Raw genomic sequence first — 20599 nt, 5'->3', positions numbered from 1 at the left:
ATAAACCTGTCATCAGCCTCCCCACTCCCCTGCCCTGCCCCCCATACACCAGAAAACGTTCAAAATTCATAAGCCTGAGAGGAATCTAATCCATAGGCCATCATATCTCTGTTAGCCACACTAATCTCTGGCCAGTTTAAAAAGATCCGTACTCGTCAATTGTAAATAGTATTTTTTTTTTTTTTTTGTAATTATCAAGTCTGCTGCATACCGATCTGTACCCAAATAGTAGATACCTGGGAAAAGCTGGACCTAGTTTTCTCAGAGCGGGCGAAACCATGGCCCTGCTCTCCTAAGAGGACAGCAAGGCCCACAGGTCCTCGCTCCCTGACACGGCTCTCTAGTTGGTGAGCCGTTTTGCAAGTATTTAAGGTCATGCCTGTCTTCTGCTTTCTGTAACATGTCTTATCCTTCTGTTTTCTGCTTTAATAAGATGAGGACACGTCTCTTGAGTATCTAGCTCATCTGACAGCCTGGTTAGTGGGGAGAAACTAATGCTGAATATTTTCCATGTAAGTAGCTCAGGCTTCCATAGAACACAGTCTAAGAAACCGATGTATCCATACATCCTGCAGTTTGTAGCGGGAAGGACCTCGAGCCCTGTGGCACAGGGTGTGACCTCTGCCTTGATAGCTTTGCTCTCGCCCCTCCATTCTTTGGATTACAGCGGTTGACTGGTTGATTAGACAATTTCTTTTAAACTTTCTTAAAAAGTGTCCAAGTATTCCTGCTGCCATACATGCAGACCCTCACAGATCCTCTCCCTGCCCTCTGGGAGCATCCCTCTTTGAGGCTGGCTACAAAATCATACCCAGTAATATTTCCCACATGGTAAAGTGTGCTGTATTTGACCTACAGCAGCTCCATAATCCATACTTTTGCACTGATTTTCATTTCAGACTTAACTGGGGAAATTAGTTTAGCTGCTGAGCTAACCAGAATAATCGCAAATTTTCCTGCCTAACTTTATTCTTTCTCTGTTCCCCTTGGCTATTATTCTAAGATATAAAGAAGTAGAGTGGAAATTCTGAAATTAATAACTGAACATCAGCAGGTTAACAAGACATAGAAATCCAACTCTTTTTTTGTCCATTTTTGAAATTGCTTTATTATTGCATTATTTTCCCATGGTACCTGGAAGTTTTAAAGCACTTCCACGTGCCTTAGTTTCTCCCCTGACACCCATGTGACATGGGTCCGGTGGGTATTGTTATAACATGTATGGATGAGACATAAACATGTCTCGTGTTTATGGATGTTTATGTTTATGGATGAGAAACAGCCTGAGTGACTTGTCCAGGATTGAGGTCACAGCCAGCAAGAACCAGGTCCTTTACACACAAACTTGACTTCCCATTTTGAAATGTTTACAGCAGTTAGCCGCTTGTCCGTTAGATACGTAGAAACTTGGCAGAAGAGCCCTTAGCAAATCAAGAGTATGGTTGCTTTCACCATCTCAAGCCTGGAAAGTCCATGGTGGGGGTTTCAGTGGCCACTGTGACTTGAGTAAAGCGCATCAGGTTAGCTGGTAAAACGACTCCTGCCTTTGGGAAGGACCAGTCCCTCAGACCATCGTGGTTGGAGACTCAGTTACAAGCCACACAGATTTCACCTAACAGAGGTAATCAGGCCCTTGTATCAGTTTTGATGGTTATGGAGCAGTTTTTAAAGATAAAAACTTATCAAAATCAGCCATCAGGGCTTTAAAATTAATAAACGTTGCTGTCTCTGGAGGTCAGCCCGAGTTCCCACCCTGACCTTTCCAGCCTGTGAGCTTGGGCGCCTGGGCACATGGGTGAGAGTAGCTCTCCTCACCACGTCCCCTGGGGCAGCCTGCTGCGCCTCACTAGTCGTCTTACTTCTGCGCACATATAAGACTGAGTGGGGCGAGAGTGGTCTCCCCGGTTCGAGCCTCTTGACAAAAGGTCCCAGGTGTCTTTCTTTTCTGTGTTAAGTATACTGTTGACTCATTTCCATCATGTTCTCATCAGCTTTGACAATGAACTAGTGAAATGAGGGGCTTTCAGTAAATAAAATCTAACCTCAGTAAGAAGGGGGGGAATATTCCCTTCCTGTTTCTTGTAACTGTCTGTTCCACAAAGAAACTAGTAACTTCATGTTAAATGAGTCTGGTTGAGTTTATAGACGCTTCCTCAAGCCCATGCCCAAGGCTCTTGAGGCAAGAACTGAACTCTTACTGAGAGCCCGAATCCTGTTTCACTCTCCCCACTGGATCCCACTCGTTATATACCTGACCACAACCGTAAATCTTCTGACCATCTGTTTAATAGTTTAAACAGTTTATCAGTGTTGGCTGGACTATGTTTCTGAATGGAAATAATGTAAAGACCTTCATTGTTAAGAAAGACAGCAGAGTGGTTGCCAGTTGGAATACTTGAGCATCTAAAATTTTAGGTTATTAAATTCAGCTTTCCACCAGTACTATTTGGGGTGTTTTTCTGATATATTAGCATAGATAGATATCTGAACCAGTGCTGGCTGAGCTTGCTGCCAGTGGCACACATATATAGGTGTGTGTGTGTGTGTGTTTAACGAAAGAAGTTTAACATTAAAAAAATAGAAAGTAAAAACTTGGCCAGATTATATTGACAAAGCTGCCCATTACCTTTGCAGAAAGTCCCTGTCAGAAGATAAACTTTAAAGCTGGAATGCATGAAAGAGTTCCAAGATAGAATTTAAATTTAAACTGATTCTTTATAGATAAGCTTTTTAAAAATCCACCTCTTTGCTTCAAGTCAGGATTTTAAAAATAAATTTCCCCTTTAAATCTCTTGAGCGATTTTCATTTTTTGCAAGGCCGCACTGCTGGTGTCCTGGAAAAATGGAGAGTTAGAGCTTTATCAGTTGGTGCCCTGAGGTATGTGGCAAAGAAGCTAAATCCTTGAAGATTAGCAAAAAAAATGCAGCACATGGCAATAAGGGGCTTATATGACGACTAGTATTAGTTCAGGTGAAAGAAGTATTGCTTATACATAAAACTGGACAAATCCACTGACAATGTATTTTTAGTTAGCTACAAAGGAGTCTTATATTACTGGACTTTGCTTCTTTAGTGAATTGGGAAGCTTAGTAATCCACTGTAAATGCTCTTCCACCCGCCCCAATTCTCAGCATCAACTAAAGTACTCTTCTTTTATTTTAACCCTTACAAGCTCCTCTTTCCCCTGGATTTTGGCTTCATGCCATTAAAAGATGGTGTCAGTCTAACTGTTCAAGAAATCGAAGCCATTGTCATCCAGTGTTGATTGCCACGGGATGGGCACATGAGAAGTCATTGCATGATTGTAGGAAACGTCCCTGTGTTTTTATCTGGGTGGCTGCTCAGATAAAGTCAGTGTGAACAAAGGTCTGGAGAGAAATTTTTATTTAGAAAGTGTGCTTTCTCTATCGACATTGTTAGCATCCTTACTAGTCTTTTTCTATGCTTGCTTGAATTTTATCTTTCAGTTAAATCTACTTTAAGAATGAAATGAAATTATTTAACTGTTTTTCAGTAGGGTTGCCATATGTCCTGGCTTGCCTGGGACAGTCCAGTTTACACCTGTTACATGGTGTAAATAACAGCTCCTGCTTTCGCTGTCAAAGCTCTTTCTGGATGGGGTAGTCACCCTAATTACAGGGAAAACTTTGAGCCGAGGTAACAGGTTCTGAGTCGTTCATTAATTCAGCAATTTTACTAAATATCTCTTGTCCTCAGGGCACATTTATACCATTTTTAATCTGACTTTTAAAATAGCCTGCATTTTTGTTTCCTTTTGCTTTTACATATTGTATCATTTAACTTTTTAAAATAGTAGGTTGTAAAAAGACCATGCCTTGATTCTTTTTGTCCTGCCAAGTCAATGCAGTCAGCCTCAAAAAGCCAGCAAGTTCAGTTGAATGGAGGTGAGGCCAACATTCATCTCAGTTTCCATGTAAGCTAGTTTGTTTTCCATAGGAGAAAAAACTGTATTTTACAGTCTACCCTAGCCATCTCACAAGTACGTGTCGCTCATCATAAAAGACATTGACAAAGAAACTGAATAGTTCCCTGTAGGATATCAGCATCACCAGAAGAAAAAGACCCAAACTATGTGGCAAAGAGTCACAAATAGTGTGGTGAAACAGAGGATGAATTTGGGGGCAGAGAACTGAATTTTGGTCATTTACTTACTATGTAACTCTGGCCAAACCACTCAATCTTTCTGAGCCCTCAGTTACATGTGAGTAATAATTCCATCCACACACCTTAGAGAGTTATGGAGATCACGTGGGATTGTGTGTATGAGACACACTTGGTGGAGTGCTGTGCAAGTAAGTTGGAATTATTGTGCAGTGTGGTAATAGGAATGGACCCGAGTAAAGTGAGAAGCATAATGATACTAAAGAAGATTTTTTAAAAGGGCAAACAGCTTTATTTTTTTAATAAAGCTTAAGGGGTTTTAATAATAGTATTGTGGGTTGAAGGAATATGGAATATTACTTCTAATACTAGCATCGCTTATGAGTGTATGTGTGAGACCCTAAAATATTTTAGAATTGAAGAAATTTAGGAACTTTATATAATTTTTCATTCTCTGAATTAAAAAAAAGAAAAACTGTATTCAGTCCTAGTTTTGCCGTTTTTGTGACCTTAAAATAGAAAAGGAAAAGGAAACAGAAAGAACGGGAAAATGGTTGCTTCACGTATGATCATTCTGTCTGTAAAATGGAAACCATAACACCTGCCCCACCTGTTTGTTAAAGAACCTGAATGAGAACATCTGAAAAAGAACCAGACGTAATGCCTGGCAAGCATTAAGTGTTTTAAAACTGTTTGTTTGCTTGGGACATACTTATTTTCCCAGAGGTAACAGAATGGTGAGAAAAATATAGAAACCTTAGTAGTTTACAAAATAGGCTAGACCATTGGTTCTCAGGTTTGGGTTAGATATAGACGTCTGTGTTCAAAGAATCAGAGAAAGTGAATTCAGAGGTTTTTCTGTGGGTCTCTCTCTGCCCCCGCCCCAGTGACCCTTGGTCCCCGAAACCTCGAGGAAACTACTGGATTAAGAATCGGCCAAAAGTGAGACCATTTAGAGGAGCAGGTTTTTGTGGGGAGACTGATAAGATTTAGATGTGGTGAAATCTTTATAGAGTATTTAGTTGAAAATGTCCAGCAGACAGCATTATATTCTGGTGTTACTTCCAGTCAGTGCTGGTCTAGAGAGGGTGATTTTGAAGACATGACATATTGAAAACTTTTACGACGGAATCCATGAATGTGAGTGAAGTTGGTGTCGGGTGACAAGAGGAGAGGACCCAGCGAGCAAAGAAGGACTTTGTTCGGGTCAGGGAAGGAGCATGGTGAAGATCTCAGTGGAGCAATAGGCAGGAACACTAGGGAAGAGTGAGTGTCTAGAAAGAGTGGCTTTAGTTGGGCCAGAAAGGAGAGTGAAGTTGGGTGAGGAGTGGATTTATGGAGGTGGTGAAGTCAAGACTAGAACATGTGAGAGGTCATCAGCTGGAGGGTAAAGGGGAGGTAAGTGTTTGAAATGAGAGTTGAGCCCATTAGAAAGCTGGAGGAAGGCAGAGATGCCGCAAATAAGGAGGAAGTTTCTTTCACAGACTGGAGGAGACGGACTCTAGTGTAATTGTGGGTGCAGACATTTGTAGGGAATGGAAGGAGTTGTGCCCAGTGGTTTCAGCATTTTTTTCCTGTGGGGTTTGATGAGCAGAAGGGGAAGGAAATACATGGGATGGGTCTTAAAAGCTGTAAATGTTTGAAATCATTGCTTCCGATCAATTCTTAAAATATATCTTAGGCACTTCTGTGTCAGACCCTACAACAGGCACTGGGAAATAGCAATGCACAGAGCAGGCATGGTCTCCACTCTTATCTAGTTTAGCAGAGAATCCAAATAGGCAGACAGTCTTAAAGGCACAGATGAAATTCGAGTTTTGATGGCAGAAGCTGGAGCAGTTTTACATTTTTTCTTTGGAATTAGTGCTCTGGGGAATGATTTCAGATTGGTCCTGGACAAATGGTGAAATGACTGAGAGGCAAGGAGTTGAGGGTGCTTGCAGGATAAGTGGGTCATTCAGCAGAGGTTGGTTGAGTACCTCCTGTGTGTCATGCACTGCTCAAGAGAATGAACGAAGTCATAGGTCTTGATGGGACCGTGGATTTACAGAAAACAAACAAAATTCAAGAAGGGGACAGGTTAAAACATACAAAAAATGGTAGATTTGATCAATGTGCAATATATTGGTTCTGTGAGATACTATTGGGTTGACCCAGAAGTTCCTTTGGGTTTTTCCTTAATATCGTAGGAAAAAAACCATGATGAACTTTTGGCCAAAGGCAATATATTGAGCACTGTGTTATAAACTCCTTCCCCTTTAGAACCATTGCACAATTTCTTTTCTTAATTTCTCTTGAGCTTGAATTACATAAATCAGAGGTTGGACCAGTTGTCGCAGTGACTAGCAGCGTCCTCCTGCCAAGCCAGGGATGTTGATGCCTGGCAGTGCCTGGGACATCTGCTCAACAACAAACCACCCCACTGAGAATGCCAGTGAAAACCCTGTCGAAAAACTGTGGTGCAGGTGATCATTTGAACTGCAGGGCTTTTTCTCATTTTGTTCATTTAAAACACTGATTTTACTATAGAGGATCTTCAAGTCAGAAATTGGGAAGAAGCCCTTTCAATACCATAGTTGATTTGTATGTTCCTTTTCTGATTATTAGCTCAACTATTTGAGCTGGTATCTTCAACTTACTCAGCAGTCACTGCCTTCACCATGAATCGTTTCTGAGTAAATATGTTTTGTCTCTTACAGTATTTTAGATCACTTTTCTACTAGCAGCCAAAAAATGAAGCAGTTCAGTGCTGTAATCACACTGGGTGGGTCAGTTCTCTTATATGGCATGATAAACGTAAGATGAGCTTAATGTTTTTCAAGACCCATAAATTTTATCTTATAATGAAGCTCTTTCTCCAGTTTTTTGCCATTATATATTAAGTCTGGCAGTCACATAAATGTTGCACTGAATGACCGAGGCAACAATTCTTATTTAAAAATTCTGACAATAAAATCCAAGAAATTAATCAAAATTAAGCAAATACAGAAATAGCTCCCATATTTAAAGTGTTTAAAATTGGGGGAATTTCTCATGATGCCTGAGTGTTTGAGAAATGAAAACTAAAGAGCCCCAGGTTAGCTTTACCTCTAGCACCTCAGCCACATTTGAAACTCAAAAGCCTATCAAGTTTGTGGGGATGAGGAAGTAGGGGAAAAGGGAGGTGGTACTTCTGTTGAGAAATGTGTAATTGACTCTAATGTACTGTCTTCGACAGATCAAAGTGGAGCCCGTGGTCCCAGCCCCAAGCCCCGTCATCCCCAGACTGACTCTCCGAGTTGGAGCCGGCCAGGACAAGATGTAAGTACTGGCGTTGCGGTGTAGAGGGCACGAGTTGGAACTTAACGTTCATTCCTCTTCCCTAACGGGTTAGAACTCTACGGATCTTTCCAATGTGAACATGTACAATCAGGCTTCATTCTGAGAAGTCTTCATTCTCAAATGTTTATTGGTTTCTTTCTCAGAGTAAATGCTTACTGCTTTATTCAACATATAGGAGCCTTTCTGCCCACCCCCCACACCCCCCCACCAAGCCCCTCACCCCAGTTCTTCTCTTCTTTTAAAGACTAATACAGGACATTGTTTCTGCTTAGTTTGTGAGGCCCCGATTATCTGAAAAATAAGAAACTGTATTGAATGGACTGACTGCCCACATTACATCCAGGTGGATGTAGTATTAAACCTTCTCAAACGTGTGTTCTCTGTCACCAGGACGAAGAATGAAGATTCTCTTCCTGCTCAGATGGCACATGGTTTTATTCTGTGTGTGCATATAAAACAAGGATAATGCCAAAAGCTTGGTCAAGCACTGTATCAGTGACAACTGAAGTCTGAATTATCCACCCTTTTTTTTTAAGAGAGAACTGGAAATGTAGACCTGGTGCTTACTGTTTTTTTTCTTGATTTCATGGAATCATCACATCGGCCTATCCTTCTTCAAAGTAAATTTGTTGGCTGTGTTTCTTTTATTCATTTTTGTGATATGAATTAAGGCTTACAATGCTCTTATGTGATCCTCATAAGGTGATGAACAAATTTACAACCGTATTTTTTACCAGTAAAGCCTAAAGATGGATTAGTTTACATCACAAGCAATCAAATGTTATATAGAAAATAGCTTACAAAGCATTTAACTTTCATTCAATTTTTAACCATAAAGATCAAAGTAGGAGCCATGAACTTATTTGTTTAGTAGGTAGAGTAGACAACAGCAAGTTTGCTTTGCATTCTCATCATTCGTTCCATCTTAGAGTTTGTGTGTTGGACAAGGCAATGGCACCCCACTCCAGTACTCTTGCCTGGAAAATCCCATGGACGGAGGGGCCTGGTGGGCTGCAGTCCATGGGGTCGTGAAGAGTTGGACACGGCTGAGTGTCATTTTCACTTTTCACTTTCATGCATTGGAGGAGGAAATGGCAACCCACTCCGGTGTTCTTGCCTGGAGAATCCCAGGGACGGGGGAGCCTGGTGGGCTGCCGTCTACGGGGTCGCACAGAGTCGGACACGACTGACGCGACTTAGCAGCAGCAGCAGAGTTTGTGTGTGGCGTGTATTTTATGCAGCCACTGCTTCTGTTAATTCCAAATGTAATACCGAGAAAAAGTCCAGCGTCATTCCTATGAATGATGGTGTAGGGCAAACATGGCCTTCTAGGAGAATGTGTATTCTTCTGAAGATTGAAAGAAGAAAATCTGGTTAGCGCTTTTCTTGCCTAAATTATCTACGTAATTTCCACATTGCTTGTTCTGGTTGTGCCAGCAGAGACCCAGACAGTAGGCTGTAGTATTACTGACAAGCTTAGAAAATGGACCAAAAGTACCATAGATTGAGCTCTTTTTAAACCAAATACTGTGCTGGTGCCCTGCTATCTTCCCTACAAAAATTGTAATCATGTCCTTATCCCTCAGCCATTAGCTAGTTAGCACAGGGACCCAACCAAAGTACCTGTACCTGCCATCTCCTTAGAAATCCTGTCTTGGGTTCATTTCTCTGAAGGAAAGATACTCTTACCTATCTCTGGACAAATACTCTTCTCTCCATTCATATTTTATTCCAGTTTTGTCCTAAATCACCATTACTTCACCTTTCCTTACACATACAAGTTCAGCTTGCTTATTCGTTTAGAGGAATAAGGTTTTTAGAAAGGCATTAATAGTAGTAATCTTCACATCTGCCGTTAAGCATCTTTCAGTTATTCGGTTGACTAATTCCTTTCCCTCACAATAAATCACTCATATACCTAAGGTATTGGAAGTTGTGAGAAATAGATCCTGTGACTCTGGAACAGAATGTCCAGTATTAGGGAAATTATAGTACCCAGACAGTCTAGACAAATTGTTCTTGAAAGTATAACATGTAATGTGAACTTTCTGATATTTAGGAAATAACTCCCATATCATATGAATAATCAATCATTTGACCAAAGTCAGACCCAAGGAAATATATACTTATAATAAACAAAGGACACGACTGAGCGACTTCACTTTGACTTTTCACTTTCATGCATTGGAGGAGGAAATGGCAACCCACTCCAGTGTTCTTGCCTGGAGAATCCCATGGACAGAGGAGCCTGGTGGGCTGCCGTCTATGGGGTCACACAGAGTCGGACACGACTGAAGTGACTTAGCAGCAATGAACAAAGGAATAAATTAAGTGGAATATATTACATTTTAAACTTGAAAGAAAAAGAGGCCCAAGTCACATATTGTTGTTCAGTTGCTATGTCCCGCCTGACTCTTTGTGACCCCTTGGACTGCAGCACACCAGGTTCCTCTGTCCTCCACTGTCTCCTGGAGTTTGCTCATGTTCTTGTTCATTGAGTCAATGATACAATCCAACCATCTCACCCTTTGCTTACCTCTTCTCCTTTTGCCTTCAATCTTTCTCAGCATCAGGGTCTTCCAGAGTCGATTCTCTGCATCAGGTGGCCAAAGTACTGGAGCTTCAGCTTCGGCATCAGTCCTTCCAGTGAATATTCAGGGTTGATCTCCTTGCAGTCCAAGGGACTCTTAAGTCTTCTCCAACACTGAAATTCGAAAGCATCAGTTCTTCAGCACTCAGCCTTCTTTATGGTCCAGCTCTCACATCCATACATGACTACAGGAAAAACCATACCTTTGACTCTATGGACCTTTGTCAGCAAAGTGAGGTTTCTGCTTTTGAATATGTTGTCTAGGTTTGTCACAGCTTTCCTTTCAAGGAGCAAGAGTCTTTTAATTTTATGGCTGCAGTGACCATCCGTGGTGATTTTGGAGGCCAAGAAAAGAAAATCTGTCACTGCTTCTATTTTTTCCCCTTCTATTTGCCCTGAAGTGATGGGATTGGATGCCATGATCTTAGTTTTTTGAATGTTGAGTTTCAAGCCATCTTTTTCACTTTCCTCTTTCACCCTCATCAAGAGGCTCTTTAGTTCCTCTTCGCTTTCTGCCATTAGAGTGGTATTATCTGCATATCTGAGGTTATTGATATTTCTGCCGGTAGTCTCAATTCCAGCTTGTGATTCATCAAGCCTGGCATTTCGTATGATGTACTCTGCATAGAAGTTAAATAAGCAGGGTGACAGTATACAGCCTTGATGTACTCCTTTCCCAATTTTGAACTACTCCATTGTTCCATGTAAGGTTCTAACTATTGTTTTCTGACCCACATACAAGTTTCTCATGAGACTGGTAAGGTTTTCTGGTATTTTCTTTTCTTTAAGAATTTCTACAGTTTTTTTGTGATCCACACAAAGACTTTGGCAGAGTCAGTGAAGTGTAGTCAGTTAAGCTAAAGTAGATGTTTTCCTGGAATCCCCTTGCTTTCTCCATGATCCAAAGAATGTTAACAATTTGATCTCTGGTTCCTCTGCCTTTCCTTTTTTTGTTTTTTTCATTTTTGGCATTTAGTTCAGAAGAAATTCAAAGAATCGAGTGTCCCTACTATAACAAATCACTTTTCATTTCTGTTTGCTTATTTATGTGAACAAGATTTCTCAGTGTTTCCATTCATCAATATTAGAAATAGAAATTGATATTGATAACACAACATTGTAAATAAACTATACCCTAATAAAAACATTTTGGGGGGTGGATTTTTATCTTTTTTAATTAATTTATTTTAATTGGAGGCTTGACTTTACAATATTGTAGTGATTTTTGCCATACATTGACATGAATCAACCATGGGTGTACATGTGTCCCCCATCCTGAACCCACCTCCCTCCCCACCCCATCCCTCAGGGTGATCCCAGTGCACCGGTCCTGAGCACCCTGTCTCATGCATCGAACCTGGACTGACGATCTATTTCACATATGGTAATATACATGGTTCAGTGCTGTTCTCCCAAATCATCCCACCCTCTCCCTCTCCCACAGAGTCCAAAAGTCTGTTCTTTATCTCTGTGTCTCTTTTGCTGTCTGGCATATAGTGTCATCATTACCATCTTTCTAAATTCCATATATATGCGTTAGTATACTGTATTGGTGTTTTTCTTTCTGGCTTACTTCACTCTGCATAATAGGCTCCAGTTTCATCCACCTCATTAGAACTGATTCAAATGCATTCTTTGTAATAGCTGAGTTAATGTTCCATTGTGTATATGTACCACAGCTTTCTTATCCATTTGTCTGCCGATGGACATCCATGTTGCTTCCATGTCCTAGCTATTGTAAATAGTGCTTCGATGAACATTGGGGTACACGTGTCTCTTTCACTTCTGGTTTCCTCGGTGTGTATGCCCAGCAGTGGGATTGCTGGGTTGTATGGTAGTTCTATTTCCAGTTTGTTAAGGAATCTCCACATTGTTCTCCGTAGTGGCTGTACTAGTTTGCATTCCCACCAACAGTGTAAGAGGGTTCCCTTTTCTCCACACCCTCTCCAGCATTTATTGTTTTTAGATTTTTTGATAGCAGCCATTCTGACCAGCGTGAGATGGTACCTCATTACGGTTTTGATTTGCATTTCTCTGATAATGAGTGATGTTGAGCATCTTTTCATGTGTTTGATAGCCATCTGTATGTCTTCTTTGGAGAAATGTCTGTTTAGTTCTTTGGCCCATTTTTTAACGGGTAGTTTATTTTTCTGCTATTGAGCTGCTTGAGCTGCTTATATATTTTTGAGATTAATTCTTTGTCAGTTGCTTCGCTTGCTTCTTCTGCCTTTTCTAAACCCAGCTTGTACATCTGGAGGGTCTCAGTTCACATACTGCTGAAGCATAGGCATAGCTTGAAGGATTTTGAGCATTACCTTGTGAAATGTGAAATTAGCATGTGAAATGAGTGCAGTCGTATGGTAGTTTGTACATTCTTTGGCATTGCCCTTCTTTGGGATTGGAATGAAAACTGACCTTTTGCAGGCTTGTGAGCACTGCTGAGTTTTCCAAATTTGCTCACATATTGAGGGCAATACCTTAACAACTTCAGCTTTTAGGATTTGAAATAGCTCATCTGGAATTCCATCACCTCCATTAACTTTGTTTGTAGTAATGCTTCCTAAGGCCCACTTGACTTCACACTCCAGGATGTCTGGCTCTAGGTGAGTGACCACACAATCATAGTTATCCTGGTCATTAAGATATATTTTTTGTATAGTTCTTCTGTGTATTCTCACCACCTCTTCTTAATCTCTTCTGCTTCTTGAAGAAATCTCTAATTTTTCACATTTTATTGATTTCCTCTATTTCTTTGCATTGTTCATTGAAGAAGGCCTCTTACCTCTCCTTGCTGTTCTCTGAAACTGTGTATCCAGTTGGTTAGCTCTTTCCCTTTCTCCCTTGCTTTTCACTTCTCTTCTTTCCTCAGCTATTTGTGAGGCTTCCTCAGTCAATCACTTTGCCTTCTTGCATTTCTTTTTCCTTGGGATGGTTTTGATCACTACCTCCTGTACAGTGTTACAAACCTCTGTCCATAGTTCTTCAGGCACTCTCTTTACCAGATGTAATCTCTTGAATCTATTTGTCACCCCCACTATATAATCATAAGGGATTTGATTTAGGTCATACCTGAATTGGCCTAGTGATTTTCCCTGCATTCTTCAATTTAAGCCTGAATTTTGCAATAAGGAGCTCATGATCTGAGCCACAGTCAGCCCCAGGTCTTATTTTTGCTAACTGTATAGAGCCTCCCCATCTTTGGCTGCAAAGATGCAAAATAATCCAGGGGTTGGTGATGGACAGGGAAGCCTGGTGTGCTGCAGTCCGTGGGGGTTGCAAAGAGTCGGACACAACTGAGTGACTGAACTGACTACTGATGCAGAATGATCAATCTGCTTTAACTATTGACCATCTGATGATGTTCATGTGTAAAGTAGTCTCTTGTGTTGTTGGAAGTTGTTTGCTATGACCAGGGTATTCTCTTGGCAAAATTGTTAGCCTTCGCTCTTCTTCATTTTGTATTCCAATGCCAAACTTGCCTGTTATTCCAGTTATCTCTTAACTTCCTACTTTTGCATTCCAGTCCCGTATGATGAAAAGGACATCTTAGAAGATCTTGTAGGTCTTCAGAGAACTGGTCTACTTGAGGTTCTTCAGCATCAGAGATTGGGGCACAGACTTGGATTACTATGTTGAATGGTTTGCCCTGGAAACAAACCAAGATCATTCTGTCACTTTTGAAATTGCACCCAGATACTGTATTTTGGACTCTTTGATGGACTATGAGGGTTACTCCATTTCTTTTAAGGGATTCTTGCCCACAGTAGTAGATATAATGGTCATCTGAATTAAATTCACCCATTCTCATCCATTTTAGTTCACAGATTCCTAAGATATGGATGTTCACTCTTGCCATCTCTTGCTTGACCATATCCAGCTTACCTTGATTCATGGGCCTAACATTCCAGGTTCCTCTGCAATATTGTTCTTTAAGGCATCAGACTTTACTTTCACCACCAGGCACATCCACAACTGGGCGTTGCTTCTGCTTTGGCCCAGCCTCTTCATTCTTTCTGGAGCTGTTAGTAATTGCCCTCCACTCTTCCCCATAGCATATTGAACGCCTTCCCACCTGGGGGTTCATCTTCCGGTGTCATATTTTTTGCCTTTTTATGCTGTCCACGCTACCCTCGAGGCAAGAATCCTGGAGCGGTTTGCCATTCCCTCCTCCAGAGGACCACGTTTTGTCAGAACTCTCCACTGTGACCTGTTTTGTGTGGCCCTACACGGCAAGGCTCATAGCTTCATTGAGTTATGCAAGCCCCATTGCTATGAGCAATAGGATTTTATATAAAATACAACATAATCAGTAAAGCAGGATCTTTTTGTTTGTTTTTTGTTTTTTTAAATCTAAATCCATGATCAACAACCTACAGCCATGGGTCAGTCCATCCCACTGTGTGTTTTTATGGCTCGGCTGAAAGAAATTAAAAGAAGGATAACACTTTATGACACTTGAAAATTATATGAAATTAAAAGTAATCTTTTATTATTGTAGTATAGGGATCATGGCTTATTCCTTGGCAGTTATGATGGAAAAGAGACAGTAGATTCATATAAACATGCCTTTATGTAGTTTGTATTCACCTGGGGCTGTAATGATGCTCTTTTGAAGTGGAATTAATGAGTAGACTAGGACTCAAAGAGGGGTTTGAATAGTCTAGGGGGAGGAGTTTATTTCTGAAGAACAGGCAGGGAGTAGAGTCTTTTGAAACCATAGGAAAAAGAAAACACTTTACAGGGTTCAAATTATACCCTCTTGTTGGAAGATCTCTAGGACAATATTTAGTTTCTAAATCTTATATAAAGAAATGATGCCTCTGACCCGTGATCCAGGAAAGTGCTTTGAGGTTGGACTGTTTCCTGTCTTCTCTGTTATTGTTCCTGGAAGCCAGACAGAGGGCCCTTGTCCCCCTTGATTGAACGTTCCTGCCGAGTGTGGTTTGAAGGGTCTGTGGGGATCCAGTGCCACCTCCTGATTGTGTTAAAGTTCAAGGTGACTCCAAGCACCTCAGATGCCTTTAACAGGTATCCCAGGAATGAGGACCCAGAGTTCCCCTTAGTCTATATTGAAGAGGAAACCAAAATACTGATCCTGAAGTTACAGACTCAGCATCTGTAGCTTGCAGGGGTGGTGTGAATGGGAAGAAAGAATGCATTCAAATAAATCAGTGAATAACTGGGTCTGGCCTGATGGCCAAGCTTTGCCGTGATGCCGAGAGAGCAGGTAGGTTTAGCTGGCCTGGGACCAGCGCCTAATGTCATATTGGTCAGGTCAATACGGATGCTTTTGAGGTCCCCCTGGACTTATGTGCCCGAAGGGACGGTGAGTGTCCCTTGTGATCAGAGGCGCTATGGGCTGGCCGAGTGGCAGCTCAGTCACCATGTTACTTATTGTCCCAGGCTTGTCATTTATGAGTCAGTTTATTTTGAGTAAGCCTAGGAAAATTGGGCTAACTTTTAGTGTCTGTGCATTTTGTCATTTCTGTGAAGGATATAAACAGAAGACAGTGGTGTAAGCCAGGGAGCATCTGAGGGGTGGGACTGCTGAGACAGGATTGTCAGAAGAGACATGCGGAGCATTAACTGTGTGGTTATATTTATAAAGCTTAAAATTCTATTAAAGGAGCATCTCATTTAAAAAGGCAACTTGAAGTATTGGTAGAGTATTAAGAGGAAAGGCCCTTGTATGTAGATTTGAGGATAACAGTGGTGGTTGGGGGTTACGGTCTTCCCCTCCTCACGTTTCTCCATGTCTCTTTAGGCTCTCCTCTTGCTGGCGCTGGGGAGGTGGGTCTGTCCTTTTCTCTGTCTGTCCTGTGGCTCTTTTGGTGGCGCGGGGCCGAGTGGCTGTCCTGCCACAGTATCATTTGGTCTGGTTGGTGGGGCTGCTATACTGGAGAATTTTGGAGCTGGTCCTGCTCTCAGGGCACTGCTGCCCTGGCTCAGAGAGCTCACCAGGGACGGGTAATGAGTTGGGCCCCTCCACACATCCAGCCGGCTTCCCAAGTGGTGCTAGTGGTAAAGAACCAATGCAGAAGACATAAGGGACACAGGTTCAATCCCTGGGTCAGGAAGATCCCTTGCAGGAGGAAATGGCAACCCACTCTAGTACTCTTGCCTAGAGAATCCCAAGGACAGAGGAGCCTGGTGGGCTACAGTCCAAAGGGTCGCAAGGCGTCGGACACAACTGAGTGACTTAGCATACACATATCTGGCCATGCTCAGTCATTGTTCCAGGTAATACCCGATACTGTATTTGGTCAAGTGACCCAGAATTGTTTTGTGTCACTTTCATGAAAACAATATCATTACCATTAATAATTCTAAATTTTCTTTTGGCTGAGAGGACACAATAGATACTCTCTGTTACAAGTTTAATCCTTTTCCCCAAATGCGCACACTTTGCCAAAGTACTTTTCATTGACCACTTTACTGCTGGCAACTAGAGTTTTCCTTCTGCAAATACTTTGTCACCATAGCCATGAGTATTATCAGATTTCTTACAATTCAGGAAATTCTTTCATTAATCAGACCTCTCTTAGCAGAGGTGCTGAACATTGGATGCTTTCCTTTTCCTGTAAGTAATTCAGTTTTTTGTTGCAGTTTATAGAGTTTAGTTTATGCCTGGGAGGAGGCTTCTTTTTAAAAAATTTATTTATTTTTAATTAAAGGATAATTGCTTTACAATATTGTGTTGGTTTCTGCCATACATCAACCTGAATCAGCCAAAGATACATATGTCCCCTTTCTCTTGAACTGAGGCTGCTTAATAGATGTAATTTCTAAATTATCTATATATACCATAAAAATGGAAGCTAAAACTTTTTGCTCATTAATCCTGAAAAATAAATGGTTAACCTTTAAAAATGTAAAGCAAGTATAGATATTTGCTGTCTTTTCTGTGATCCAAACTTTTCTGATTAACTCTTTTTGACAGTACAACCAGAAATAGAGGATAACTATGCACAATTACAAAAGTAACCATTTAAAATATTTTTAAAGAAGGTAAGCATTTTATGTTCTTATGTAACCAGATTTAACTGAAAGACATTTAATAGGTAAAATGTGTATAGTGGTATTTTAGTGGCAAGTTCTTTAGAAAAATAATAGCAAATTATTTTTATTTCACTTTCTGCATATTTTCCTACACTTAAAATGTTGTTTATTCGTATGTAGCTTTTTTCTAGTTTAAATAAATTTAAGAGTGACTTAGAGAACATAAAATAAAGATACTGGAAAATACAAGGAAACCAAGAACAAGGTAAGGAAAAAGAAAATTTGTACATCAGATATGATCACGACTTCCTAGCAATAAGGGCAGAGTGAGATATATTTTTTTAAAAAGAAGGTACCCCTTAGTTTCTCAGGAGAGAACATTTTTCAAGATGCTAAATTTGAAGTTTTATTTCCATAGGAACCTAATGGCAAAATAGCCGTCCTCCATAGCAGCTTTTACAGCAGATAAAAGGTGTTTTTTTCTTTGACTGTTTCTTAGACCAACCCCTAGTCCACGGATGTAGCCTCGGAGCACACGCAGTGCAGGTGCTTCATAAAGAGTCCTCCCTTCTCCAGCTGAAACACTTCTCATGCGTTCTATTAGTCAGGACTCTGGGCGCAGTAACAGAAACCCTAATCAAACTAGCTCAAACCATGGTTAAAGCGATTTATTTGACTTTAGGCAAGGTGACTTTAACCAAGGTTCAAAAAGTGTCATTAAGACTCTGCTCACTTTCTTTTTCTCTCTCTGGCTTCTGTGTGGAGGCAGAGATGGTCCCAGTTGCTCTTGGCCGGCGTGGTTGTTTCTGTACTCATAGGCTGAACCCCCCCAACTTGACAGCACCCCTTGTTGGGTCCCATCCTGGAGCCAGCCAGCCCCAGTGGGGGGGGGGGGGTGGAGCCCTGTTGGAGAGGGCTGGTAGGTTCCAGAAGCAGAGAAGGGCGCTCCCACTGGGATAAGGGGGAGGGGCAGGCAGAAACGATTGATATGCTTTACTTTTATGTAGAGAAAGGCAGGCAAGTTCATGTTTTAATAAAAGCATGCTGAAGAGGCAGAGCAAGGGAGCTTGTTGTTTAAAAAAAAAAAGATGATTCTTTAGAAATAAAGTTCAAGAACATTTCAGACCATCGTCCCGTCAGACTTGGAAGGCCTTTTGTTCTTCTATTTTTAATTTGTTTCCCTTGCAGTAAAACTGTCTGCTTTGATTTAAAAAAAAAAAAGACTGAAAAGTGTTGATAGTTTTCTTTGTTTTGCCTTGGTTAACTTGCCGCTGACACAGAAACATTTCATAGGTATTTTGCCTGTATGAGAAGCTATCTAACAAGAACAGTGACCCCCCAAAAAATTAATAAATAAGAACAAAAAACTTAAGAATGACTGTATTTAAAATCTATGGCAAATAACTTATTTTTAATGCTAGTGAAATATGGTACCATGACAAATGAAATTTCTTAGCCGCTGAACAATGAGAACACAAATTGTGGGTGGTAGCCATTATTCTTGCTACTTTTTGTACTTATATTGATAAATTCAACAGACCCAAACCCATATATCTCAGTTATAATTCCAAGAGGAAGCAGGTCATTAACATTTTTCTTGCTCGGGTCTTCAGCCCTTTTCTGATATTTTCCAGACTGGGAGGATCTTGACCTTCTTAGAGCACTCTCTCTTTTTTTACCCAGCTAATGTTTAGATGAAATCCCCAAGTTTGATTTCTTCCCCTGACACATGGTAGTTTGTCGACTATCGCCAAAGATACACTGTATCCAAGAGGAAAAAAAAATAGTATGCTGTCAGAAAAACTGGCTTCAGGTTTTGGGAAATGTTTTTACTACCCAGTAAAACAAGTGGAAAGATTATAATCAAAGCATTTCCATCTTACTTGTAAACAATTACAGCAGTCCTTACACGGATGCCACATTAGAAGACTGGGGAAAATTTACTGGATTCCATTCTAATGCAATTAGAGCTAATTTTGTTCTTTAAATGAATAAAAGGTCAGCTAGTAAATCTAGCTTATCTTGCGTCCAGACTTCAATAAATTGTTTTATTTAATTTGTTGTAAAAGATCTTATCCTTAATGGGTCTAGGTCTTATTTAGTTCACTTAGGTTTTAAAATATTTATGACCACCTTTTTAGATATGATTTGAATGATAGTTGGAAAGTTCCTCCCTGCCGTGTTATCAAGGCCCGGGATCACTAATTGAGTGAATATAGGAAGGTACTTAAGATTTGTTATCTAGAAAAAGCTGATGTGAGCTTCCAGAATTTAAATGTTCTTTAACCTGTGACAGGCAGAGGTAATTTAGCTATATCATGGTAACCTTTTGGATACTGTCTTACCTATAATTTCCCCTAAAGATCAAACTACTTGCACTTCTAGTGTTTAAGGAGAATGTATCCCTCCTAATGAGAACATTCTTATTATTACTGATGACAACACAGAAAATTTAAATCCTTCGCATCCTATCCTTCCTGTCGTTTTATAGGGCTGGCTCAGATGGTAAAAATCTGCCTGCTATGCAGACGAGTTTTGATCTGGGTTTGATCCCTGGGTTGGGAAAATCCCCCTGGACAAGGGAATGGCAACCCACTCCACAATTCTTGCCTGGAGAATCCCATGGACAGAGGATCCTGGCCGGCTACAGTCGTGGAGTTGCAAAGAGTTGGACACGACTGAGCAACTGAGACTTTCACTTCAATATTAAAATATTTCCGTAGGGACTTTAGGGGCACAGTGCGATGTTTCTTCCTCTCTGTCCCCGCCCTGGCCTCCTTGTGAGATGAACACTCGCGTCCCAGCCCGACCTCTGTGTCGGAGAACCCACACGGGTTGGGTTCAGGGACTTGTCCCTGCAGGGACTGACTGGCTGCATCACCCCTGTTTGGATTCACTCTTCCGGGTTCCGGAGCCCTTCCCCTCCCCGCCTCCCCCCCCCCCCCCCCCCCCGCCCCCGGCCTCCTTTGTTACCTCCTCCCCTCTGTATCTTCTTCTCTTCCCTTCTCCAGTCTTCCCTTGGGTTCTGCCATCCTGACCCTCACACACACACACGCCCACTAGCCTCCCCTCCAGGTGAGGGAAAAGTCATGTAGATGCCTCTTCTCATTTTCACTTTTCAAAACGTATTCCTTATATGGACTTTCTTCGAATTCCTCCCCTCCCTCCCCCACCCCCCAATTTTATTCCTCAACTCACCACATCCTGGTTTCTGCTCTGGAAACTTTCCTGAAGCTTCTCATTAAGATGATTAAATGCATCCTGAGACAAATGCCGCAGCCCTGAGACTTCATCCTTCTGTTCTTCCAATACCTTCTTCCCCCCACGCCCTTTTTGAAAACCTCTAGTCCTTGTTTTCCATGACAGGATGCTCTCTTTCTCCATCATTGCTTCTGTTTTTCTTTGATCACTTTCTCTTCTTGCCCTTGATCCACCACTGTGTTATTTCTCCCTAAATTTTCTTTTTTGTTCTTTTCAAAGTTAGGCGATGATGATTGCCAAATCTTTCCTTCCAGCTCAGATTTCTCCTTAAGATGCGGCCTAGTCTGCCCAGTTACCTGCTAAAA

At 41.2% G+C, this 20599-nt stretch overlaps 1 protein-coding gene across 4 annotated transcripts in view; it reads left to right on the top strand.

Annotated features, from left to right (window-relative positions):
• The window catches only part of TAF3 (TATA-box binding protein associated factor 3), a 122362-nt gene that overhangs the window by 89554 nt on the left and 12209 nt on the right, over positions 1-20599 (top strand). For 3 of the 4 annotated variants that reach the window (XM_025264493.2, XM_006078059.3, XM_044928255.2), the window contains exon 4: positions 7341-7423. In XM_025264493.2, coding sequence (XP_025120278.2) covers positions 7341-7423 — 83 coding nt within the window. Of the gene's footprint in view, positions 1-7340; positions 7424-7834; positions 8414-20599 lie in introns of those variants that run through there. The other variant, XM_044928256.1, reaches the window with a different exon arrangement.

Source organism: Bubalus bubalis, chromosome 14, assembly GCF_019923935.1.
Source record: "Bubalus bubalis isolate 160015118507 breed Murrah chromosome 14, NDDB_SH_1, whole genome shotgun sequence".
Classification (NCBI taxonomy): domain Eukaryota; kingdom Metazoa; phylum Chordata; class Mammalia; order Artiodactyla; family Bovidae; genus Bubalus; species Bubalus bubalis.
The sequence above is the reverse complement of the archived record's forward strand: the minus strand, read 5'-3'. Positions and strand labels throughout refer to the sequence as shown.